This window comes from Tachysurus vachellii, chromosome 10, assembly GCF_030014155.1.
Source record: "Tachysurus vachellii isolate PV-2020 chromosome 10, HZAU_Pvac_v1, whole genome shotgun sequence".
NCBI classification, from domain to species: domain Eukaryota; kingdom Metazoa; phylum Chordata; class Actinopteri; order Siluriformes; family Bagridae; genus Tachysurus; species Tachysurus vachellii.
In genome coordinates, this window is record NC_083469.1 from 11987971 (window position 1) to 11999596 (window position 11626).

The following is an 11626-nucleotide window of genomic DNA, read 5'->3' on the forward strand; positions in this document are numbered from 1 at the left end:
CTGCGTATCTCGGCAGGATCTATGTTTTAGTGCACACTGAGGGCTTACGAATATGAAAATCACAAAGGATCATTAATTACTAAGCTAGCAGTCTATTATTCATGAGAATGAAGAATGAATTCATGAGTAAAAACTTGATCAGCAGCTTAGGAACTTAGTGGCCATTTATTACGAGTGAAGCGGTAAATCAATAAGAACAGCCATGGTTTCACAAGTGCATCATTTATTAGGCAAAAGTGGGTTGATTAGCAGGTGGCCTTCAGAAAAGAAATCCTTATAAATCACTATAATTTTCTTAATCATAACTTCCCTTTCAGTACATTATTATTGGAATAATGTTGGGAACATTACATTTCGTTTTTTTACCATAACCGTATAATGTGATTCGGTGAAAGTGCATTTAAAGACAAGATATGTTTAAATACATTACTTTTTCTTGGGCTTGATTACAGACCTGACTATTCTGCTCCAAAAATTTCCCTGGAAGCAGATTAGAGAACCAGAGCTCTGTGGAGGCATTTTAGTTCCCCGTTTATGTACCCCATCCAACCTTCTCCATGGCAACCCATAAAGTAACACTATAATTGAACATAATATGCACTTATGGCTTTTTCCCTGGATAGTTCTCTTCAACCAGAAGAAGTAAAACAGCTGGGTGAATAATAAGAGGGTCAACAGCTAGGGCAACATCTTCTGGAGCTTTCTTTTTCTTGGCTGTAGGAGAGTCACTTCATGTCCTTAATTAGACAGGATTAATCACCATAGCAACAACTGCATAGGAGATTTCAACACAGAAAAGGGACTCTGGGATAAGGTACGTAATGACAGAGGCCTAGAAAAAAGATAATTGATGCAAAAATATTTAAATATCTAGTATTTGAATTCAATCAACTAGACTGTCTTTTAAACATATAGTGTTATACAAAGTAATATAGCTGAATGTTATACAGAATGAAATGTGTAACTAGGAAACATTTTTATACAGAAGAGATTCATCTTTTATCATAACCACTAGAGAAGTGTTGTTATAATGTCTAATACTAATACACAAACCACTTTCTTAGTGTTTGACTGTGTGTGTGTGTGTGTGTGTGTGTGTGTGTGTGTGTGTGTCTGTCCCTTGCTTTCGTTTAATGTTTAAAGATTTGCTGTCCTGTCATCCAAATAATTGAAGAACACTCCTCTTAATTGCTTCTAAGGTCTTCTGGGATACTGAAGAAGGTTCAGCACCTAAAGCCAGTTAATCCATTTGAACATCTTCAGAATAAACAAACACAGCTTACTGAAGTGTAAGCTTTGAAATAACATTGTAGAAGGGAAGGTTTTGTGTGCAAATGTTCATCATGTTTATCATCAAAACCAACACAACATTTCCAATAAAGTTTCTTTAAATGGACAGATCAGAAAGTGAATGCGTAAACCACTCCAACCACCACAATGTTCCCAATAGTGGCAATGATGGCGATCCACAGCCAGATAGCATCAGTGGAGACGCGCTGCTGCTCATCGTGTTGATTCGGAACTAAGGTCATGGGAGCCGCATTCACACTGGCAGATGAGTTGAAGAGAGAATGTTCAGTGCTGTAATCATCGTTGGGTGATGAGTCCATGAATGCTCCTGTCATAACTGGGATCTGTATAAAAAAGGTAAACATTTTCATACCAATAAAATGCTAAAGAAAACTTTAAATTAAGTTCATGTTGTAGTTTGGTACTGGCAGAAAGAATATGCTTTTTAAAAATAAAATATGCAATAGAGAGATAGAATTGTTTCCTATCTACTAAATCAATTCATAAATCTTTGCTATGCTCACTTAGTTAAAAGTCTGTTTAACTCTGAGTGTGATTAACAAGCCAGAACACATTAAGTGAAGGACACATTTTGAGAACCAGTCATTTTATTGGCACGATCTCTCTCCATTTAGAAAATAATACATTTCCCGTGACCATGCTTCCCAAAGCATTTGCATATCCTTATTAAATTGATTATTTAAGCTTACCTCAATCACCTCTCAGAACTACTGGCAAATTGGAACAGATTTTTTATATAACCCTCATGTATATTTTCACACATGCAAAACCTGTGGTTAACATATGCTTAATTAATGTTTATTGAATATTTAAAAAGGAGAAAGTTAAAGTATTTAAGACAATTACAGTATGTTACAATTTACAAGTTACTATTTAAGACAATTACAGCTTGTTACATCTTACAGTAATGTAAGATGTAACAAGCATATATTCATACTGACTATAATTACCGTATGAGTTGAAGTGTCTTCACAAATCTAAAATAGATTTAAGGCATGAAAAGAGATGTAAAGATAAATACAGTAGGAACCATCATTTAACCCGCAGTTTCATAGCATGATGGAAAGAGTCATGAACCTAACTTCGGAGTAACCGGATGACAGGATTAAGGCTAAGTTATGCAAAGACTCTAAAAAGTTTTGTTGGCACACAGTTGGATGACTCATCCTTGAATTGAAATTCATGGCATGAAAGGATGTTAGTGTCCTTTTCAGATTACTTGTAATCTTTTTATAGTTTTATGACTTATGGCTTATATCTTCTATGTTGGGAAAAGAAAAATATAAAGAAAGCAGAGTATATGACTATACATATATGCTATATATTTTTTATTCTATATCTATAACACTATTACTTTTCATCCTGATGTTATAATGATAAAAATAAGCATAGTTTGTTGAAGAGCGATGTGAAATCTAACATTATCTGCAGAACTGTATTACAGAACCACTGAAATGGTCGAGATGTTTCTGCTGGGCCTTAGTAATTACAGGGGGCTTCTTTGGCATAATCTAAATAAGAGCCATTAGAAAAATATATTATGATTATGATGCCACTATTATTTGTAATTGATAGCTAATGTGTTATAGGGACTAAACATGGAAAATGCATTTAAATGTATTGATTTCTGACAACAGTAATTGTTGTAGCCTGGTAGCAGTTGCTGAAGCAGTTCATACCCTCATACCCTCATATACTCATATTTATTCCAAATCAGTATCTATTCATGGCACATGTGATGTTACAAAATACTGAATTGGAAACAGGTTGAGGTAATTGCATTCACTAGTCTGCGGATACAATACATCACGTCTATAAGTGATGCAATAACAAGACAGACCTAGTGATATATATATATATATATATATAAACAATAATAATTCTATTTAAACTGTTCTATTCTGAACTTACATAATGAGGCTGTCTCTGGAGATGGGTGAGTGGGCCAAACAGTAATGGAAGTAATTAAAGCCCTTATGGCCATCCGGATACACCTGAGCAATTATGTAAGAGCGCAGAACCAGACACTGAAATTTCCAATGCTTTTAAGGCTCTCATAATGCATTTACTGGAAGTGGTATCCCACTATTTTGCTCAACATTTGTACTGTTTTCTTAGGCAATGGAGTGTTTCAGATGCTGTATATACTGTATAGTACAAACAGTGAAACACATTATAAACATTTCACTTGTTTATGACTACAATTGTTTGTTGTATTAGATGTAGTAGTAATTCATCTTCATTCAAAGCACAACTGCAATAAAAGTATTGGAAATGATAATTAATTATGAAGAATTATGAAGTTCTAGCAATTTAAGGGGTTCAGCATGGCATTAATAAAGAAGCCATCAAAAGAAAAATAAATATTAAAAATGGTAAATGTCAGCTAACTATATTACTCTAAGGGTTTTCTGATTTTTTAATATTTTTTTACTGTACTAAAATAATAAACTATATTCTACTGATTCTTAAGAACAATTAATTTACATCAGGCTGATTTTATTCATTCACCTTCAGTAACTGATTTATCCTAGTCAGGGATAGATGCAGAAACACACCCTGAATGGGAGACTTCAACATTGCAAGGCACCATGTTATTGGGGATCATTGCTATAGCCAACAATAAAGTCTCTTGTTAATGCAAAATTATACACAGTCATTGCGAATAAAAGATAGACCTTCCCTGAGTTTATTAGCCCATTTGAACTGTTTCATGATAAATTATATAAATATTGTTTTGTCCAAATGTAACTGATGTGCCAAAGTATTCACAATCCATCAAGTACATGCTAACAGGAAAGCAGTGAAATACCTGAGTAAACACAACAAACATTTATCAGCAGGCCCAAATATCATAAAAAATACCAATAATTACATAATATGTGTTGCTAGGATACAGACCCACTAAAATAAACCACTATGTTTGTGCCACTGATAATGGATATAAAAGTAATGGCAGCTTTTCTACACAAAGTAAGAATATTATCTCATTAAAACTAAACAGTGGAAAAGGTGAGGATATGCTCTTTCTATACAATTGTACCTTTTTAAATAATACATGATGAAACTCTGTTTTAAGTGAGTGTGTATTAGATGAACCTCTGACATGAAAATGCTTTTTAGATTTAAAGCCTGTCACTTATTTTTTAATGCACATATTCTACAGAGTCAACCAATAATACACAGGCATACTACTGCTGCTGTTGTCACAGTACATGGACTGATGGATCTTACATGCATCTTACTTCTCCTTCACAGCATCAAGCGCTCTGCCCTTTCTGCATTATTCAGGTATTGGTTCTGTTCCTAATATTAATGAACTGAGCTATAGTTATTTCACTAAGCTGTGGGATTTAATATTGTTTAAAGGCAAGGTGATTCTGAAACAGACAATTTAGGGCTCTTTAAGTATCTGAATTTCCACATGTGCACATACAGTGTATCTGTCAAATTGTAAAGGAATGATATATGTACTGGGACGAATAAGGCTCTCTTTTAAGAAAAACTCTTTCAGCATTTGTTCTGTCACTGTCAGAACAATTTCTGTATCAGCTGAATCATGTGTTTTACACCAGTGTTGTTTTAGCCAGAGAAACCCATCTTGGTATACCTTAACATTAATCAAATCATATTTACTAGCAGACTCAGTGTTATTTCTCAAATTAAACATTTTTCAACTTTAACACAGACATAATATATATCTTTTTTTTGGCATTGGTTTGAGTTTTATTTAGTTTTTAATATATACAGTACTTTTTGAGTACTGAGTATACAGTATTTTAGAATATGCTATAATAGCTCAGTCTTTATATGCACATTAGTGTCCATCTATTAAACATGACACCATAAGCAGCCTACATACGTGGATGATGAAACTTTGAATACTCTGAATAACGGTAAAACAGGAAGCACAGACAGCAGTTAACATGAGTGTATTCATGCAATCTCTAAATGCTTTTAATATAAATTTGCCAAATGCTTAACTGGCCCTTTTAATGTGCTCTTCATGTAGTCAGTTGTCTCTAGCTTGTTGCTAGGGTAACTTGTTAACCATAAAATAGATCTTCTTGGTAACTGAAAGAGGGAGAAAAAAGAGTGTTATTGCTTTTCTTTCGGATTCCATCGTCCATCGGTTTATTGCACAATTATTTGTGCGGTTTATTGAGCTCAATTATTATTATTATTATTATTATTATTATTATTATTATTATTATTATTATTATTGTATGTTATATAATGTATTATTATATTATACAGTTTTTTGGTAACAGGGTCTTTAAAAGCAAATAAACAAAATGAGAAAAAAGTTTGAGTAAAAGTTGCTGAAATCTTAAAGTAGGTGATTAGATTAGTGCCAGTGTTTTGGCTCCATTGTAAATCTTTGCTCTATATGCATGTTACAATGAGCAACTTTAGGGTGAGGGTAGAAGTGATTTTATAGAAGGCAGAATGTTTCATATTTTTTTAACTTTAATACAATTCAAAGATATGGAGCTAATTATGTGCTCAAATTAATTACAAAATTACCAACAACTGTGAATCATGATTTTGTGAACTTATTACTATATAATTACAAATTAATACAAAAAGTGATTTGTAGAATTAATTGTTATAATGCTTCTGGCAGCTTATCTACCTTACCTACCAACCAGTAATCCTTTAGTTAAAGGTCAGTAAATTACATCATCACCGTCTCTATTTTTCTATGTTTTTTGTTTTTTTATTTGTGTTGTTGAGAATGGTGCAAAGTTCTATTCTGAGCCAAATCATCAGTAATTTTGACTGTTCCCCCCTTGGTTCAAATATCCTGAACACATGGTATTACTGTAGAACTCCATCTTTGTCCTTGGGTTCAGATTATTCCTTATATATAGCTCAGTTCTACAATAAAATGAAACTCACAAGCTGTAAAATCAGGTTAAATCAGGTTTACACCTGCGAACCGTACTACATTAAACAAGTACAAACATTCGGGTTTAATTTAAAAGGACACTGTATATGTGAGCCATTAACAGACTGCTTTCTTATCCATAAAGTCAGCTGGACTAATGCAATGATCTCTTAGTTATGTAACAATTTGGACCTAGTGCACGCAATATATAATATGTAACAATATATAATATCTCCAGTCCCCCCTGAAGGTATTGTAATGGCAAGGCCAATTCTTTTGTAGTTTTTTGATCAATATGAGTCGACCAGATCAGATCAGATTTTCCGTTTTTTCCTGATATTTATGTCTAGATGTGTTAAAAAACGTAGAAGAAAAGTACTGGAGCGAATAGACTTAAAGTAAGTACGTAATATTTGGTGTCAAATCCTTCGCTTGCAATAACTGTATTAGGCTGGCAACCCAATGACATCACCAAACTGTGCACTTCTTCAAGAATCTTAAGGGGTGGGGGAAGGGGGTCTTGTTCAGGAGGTGAAATGCATGCTCAATTAGGTTAAAGTCTGGTGATTGATTCACCCATTCTAAAACCTTTCACTTTATCCTTTCCCTTGTCCTTTGTTGTGTTGGCAGTGTGTTCTCGGTCAGTGTCTTGCAGCCTGATGAAGTCCCTCCAATTTAAATTGGATGTATTTCACAGTAAATTGGCAGACAGAATGTTTCTGTAGATTTCTGAACTCATTCTGCTGCTACATCATCAATAAAAATTAGTGAGCTTGTTCCAGAAGTAGCCATGAAAACCCAGGTCATGACACTACCTTTACTGGGCTTGACTGATGAGCTCATATGTTTTGGACGATGAACAGATCCTTTCTTTTTCCACACTATGACCTTTACTGTACATAATTTTGGTTAATCTTTGTTCCAACTACACCTCTGTACGTCTACAAATTACAGTCTGGCCTTCTGATTCTTTCTGCTAGTACCTGCTAGTACACCAGTAGCTTTTTTTTTTTTTTTTAATTTTCCAGATTATTGTACTGATGATGCCTAATACTTCAAGACACAGATTCTAAATGACTTGTTCCTCTTGGATAGGCACCTTTCTGATTTTCATGTTGGTGTATCCTTTTCAACAACAAAACAGTTAAGTGCCGATGACATGTCAAGGTCAGAGACAAGACATGAACCAAAACATAACATATACAGTAGTGCTGAAAACTGTGACATGTGCTGAGATCTGCAAGAAGGGAATACAAAATACAAACATGAAAATGAAGCTAAAATTCTGATCTGTCGACTCATGTTTTGATCTCAAACCCAAATGTATTCAGTGTATAGCAAAAAAAAAAAAAAAATCTAACCACTGTTAATTTACTTGATCTTATCTAAGAAGTTATTCATTAAAATAAAAAATATTAATTCATTATTTTCTATATGATTTTATTGTCTGTTATATACTTTATTTTATTTGTATAAAGCACTTTGAATTACCTTGTTTATGAAATGTAATATATATATATATAAGTAAACTTGCCTTGCTTTAAAAGAAATGTGTGTCAGACAATCCTTATGGCATGAATTACACACCAAGGAAATGAAATCTTAAATGTTATTACATGGAAAAAAAAAATTAATCTGCCACAAAATTTGCCCTGAATGAGATTGTTTTAGTAACAATCAATCAATCAATCAATCAAATTTTATTTATAGAGCACCTTACAACAACCAAAAGAATTGCTTTCCAGTAAAACAGCAATAGACAAAATATAAGAACACAATGAACATACAGTAAAATAGCAGTTGAATCAGGGGCTACATGTTAAAAGCTTGTATGAATAAATGAGTTTTCAACTGCGATTTAAAAACAGCACAGTGATGCATCGTATGTGTGCCGGAAGTGTGTTCCACAGCTTTGGTCCCTGGACGCCAAATGACCGGCCTCCAAACTTTTTATATTTGTACTTGGGAATGACCAGAGAGGTATGTCCAGAGGAGCAGAGAGTTCTGGTTGGTTGGTAGATCGTTATTAAATCGGCGAGGTAAGCCGGGGCCAGACCATTGTAACTGTGTTGGATGTGTAATAAATGCTTGTTTATTACTCTGTGGAGGCTCTGCAGGCAGAATATTTCTTTTGCATTATATTTGTCATGCAAAATGACAATCAGGTCAAATGGCCGTAGCGTAAAGTGCAAAAATACAATTAGCAAAGCATTAAGGTTTGATACAGTCAGGTCCACTGTATAAATAAGGCTTATTATGGCTTATTATGTTTGTTCAGGTGATATAAAGATGAATTGGGAATTTTTATGGTTCATAAATATTGGCAATGACATGCTATGCAGTGAGGCAAGTTAGTAAGAAACTAAGGGAGACATAAATCATCAAAAGTCTTTGGACTTCTATGAATAATTGTTAAGGTGTACGGTAACAGTTAAAAATTCTGCAAATCAACTGATAGAATGTAATACACCTTCAGAGCCTAAGGGACTTCTACCTAAAGTTACCTGTTTCTCACAAAACTCTGTGTCCTTCTCTGCTCCAACATCTATATATATTACGATCTCCGAAATCTAGTCTGAAAATCATCATATGACAAACCACTCACAGTGCTTAGTGTTTTCAAATAAATATCATGTTTCATAACAGAAAGCTTTCTTCTGATTGCATGTTCCTTACTGTCATAAAAGCTACACCTTACAGACATTTAGTGTCTGCAAGAACTGTTAAAGAAATGCAAGTCAGAATGTAAGACATATCAGATTTGTCTGTGGAAGTATCACATATCCAAATGTGATCATTAAGATTCATTTTTTATCCAAACAATACGACAGTTCACAGATATAGGGCTACATAGAGATATAGGGATTGCTACACACTTTGAAATGCAGTGTCTTTCTCATAGCAGCACTGAATTGTTTTAAGGTGAGAAATAAGGGAATCTAGTCCTCCATGGATACCCCATATGCAAAGATGGGGTGTGTGACCCTTAAAGGAAATATAGCTTGATTTCTAAAATTATTTTGTAATGCTGTGTTGTAATGTAGCTTTACAGTGAAAGCATATCAATCAGTAAAATTTACACACACACACACACACACACACACACACACACACACATACTTGCTCAGCATTACAACGATTCCTAAAAAGTTCCTAAATGTCAATCAATGAAGGCTTCTCTGTTGTACAGGTTTTAACCAGAAGATAACAGCACTTTTCAAATGAGCTTTTTAACTTTGTCACAAAGCATCAACTTCAGTCTGCATTAGACTGTTAACATTGAGAAAAAAGTGCTGTCCTTGGGTTCTGTGCCCAGTCAAGGTAAAAATGTTTTTTTTAAAGGAACATGCACTAAAGGGATGACATTTAGGCCAAAACATTTACACAGAAGTTTAGAACACATATACATTCAATGTTAAACAACTTCCTTTTTTTGCGTTCCAGGAAATGAACAGCCAACAAAATCCCCATTGGCAAATGACCTCTGACAGTAAATTTTTATTTAAAGATAGAACTAAACAATGTTGGTGTTATTTTAACCCCCAGGCATGAATTCTACAGAGTAAATGTTGTTTTACTGAAGTATGTACAAGTTAAAAGTAAATTCAACACATTAACAGGACTAATCCAACACTGTACTAATTCATTCAAATATTGCATGTGATCGTTTGGGGGTTAACAATAGTACCAAACAAAATATTTGTTTCTTTAGGAATTAGGGAATTGAAGAAAAGTGATTTATTGGCTTTTATTACATTTTTGTTATTGCATAACAAAAGTCTAGGGCTCTTTGAGCGAAAATGAGGAAACAAATGAATAGTGTTGATCTTTTATAGATACAAAATATACAGAAAAGAAAAGATTACAAACATTAACATGTCGTATGTTATGGAATAGGAATGCGCTATGTACGTGCATCGTGATAAAGTACAGTGCACGTGTATGCGTCTAAAGATCAAAGGAAGTCATTTTGGACGTGTACAGCAGTGTTTTTCTGCCTGAATAATACACTGATACAGCTTTTCCTTATGTAGAGCAGCTTTTTTGGTAAAGGGACTATGGAAATGTATATATCCTATTGTATCCATGCAAGATGGAAACCACGAATTTATACTTAAATTACACGTCAAATCTAACAAGACTTTGAAAGTAAGAGTTTACATGTAATTCCCCTGTTTAATGGGAAATGTAGGTTTTTCCAGCAGGTGCTTGCTGTGTTTGCGCGTGCACATGGGCCACGCCCTCCCTCCCCGGATAAAGTTACAGGGTAAGTAATTATAGCACCTGTTCGCGTGTTTTTTTTGGTGGGAGGGAAATTAGAAAATATACATATATATCTTTTACATACCTGCGTAGCCATAAATGTAAGATCCATTGTGGAGACTTTTGTTCAGCTGATCCGCGAGGAGGTGAAGAATATGCACGTAAATGGCGCTATGTGTCCGAGCACCATGAGCGGAGTTCAGTGGAGAGACGAGACTCTTAGAAACTTATACATATTAAGACCAGAATACATTTTACTGTCCTGAAACACACCGATACACATAAACGAAACGGAGAGAATAAAGCGTCCATGCGCGCGCTCTCTCTCTCTCTCTCTCTCTCTCTCTCTCTCAGCCTTTCTCTGCCTCAGTCTCTTTGTCTCTTTCCCTCCTTTGTCTGGATTTTGTAAATATTTTAAGTTGATGCATTACAAGCACCTAAAACGCCCCCTTACCCATCTCCCCATTCTCTGTCTCTCTTTTTCTTTCTGCCTCAACCCACCTCAAGATTTTTTAAATATTTCAAGTTGATGCATTGCATGTGCCTAAAGGTCTCTCTCTCTCTCTCTCTCTCTCTCTCTCTCTCTCTCTCTCTCTCTCTCTCTCTCTCTCTCTCTCATACAGCTCAGGCCCACCTGGTTCTGCATGACTTACAGTAGACCTCCAGAGCACATGAAAGCTGGTTGTAAGACACCCCCATTAGGCAAATACACCCCCATTAAACCCCCATTAGGCAAAGAAGCCAATGTTCAGAGCATCATTCAGGCCTTGGAATGTCCCTCTGTCATCTCTCATTAGTAAGGCTAAGTGGAAAGGCATTTGTGTGCCTCTTTTGAAGACTTCGAAGTATGTAAATACAGTGCATGTTTGAGTTTATGATATGAATGATGGAGAGACTTGTTCCCTGTCTGGATACCCTCCAGACATAAAAGCAGCAAACACAGCAGGCTGAGTGCTTTGTCTGTCCAGCACAACTGCCCTGGAGTGCCATTTGTCATCATACAGAATTGCATGCTAAGGAATAACATAAGACATTGTGTTCAGTCCCATCTATCTATTGCAGTAAGCACTAGGAGGTTTATATTCCTGAAACCTAATCTGTGCACTTTAGGTTTAGCATTGTGTACAATACTTTAAAATTGTATTAAACTATTAGCAACAC

General features: G+C 34.9%; 1 protein-coding gene across 1 annotated transcript; it reads right to left on the reverse strand.

Moving 5' to 3' along the window:
• Positions 1–302: 302 nt before the first annotated feature.
• LOC132852233 (uncharacterized protein C14orf132) lies at positions 303–10913 on the reverse strand. Its single transcript, XM_060879313.1, has 2 exons — positions 10551–10913; positions 303–1634 (listed from the first exon to the last, which is right to left on the reverse strand). The coding sequence occupies exons 1-2, from the start codon at positions 10575–10577 to the stop codon at positions 1401–1403; spliced, it is 261 nt and encodes an 86-aa protein (XP_060735296.1). The 5' UTR covers positions 10578–10913; the 3' UTR covers positions 303–1400.
• Between the last annotated feature and the right edge of the window lie 713 nt (positions 10914–11626).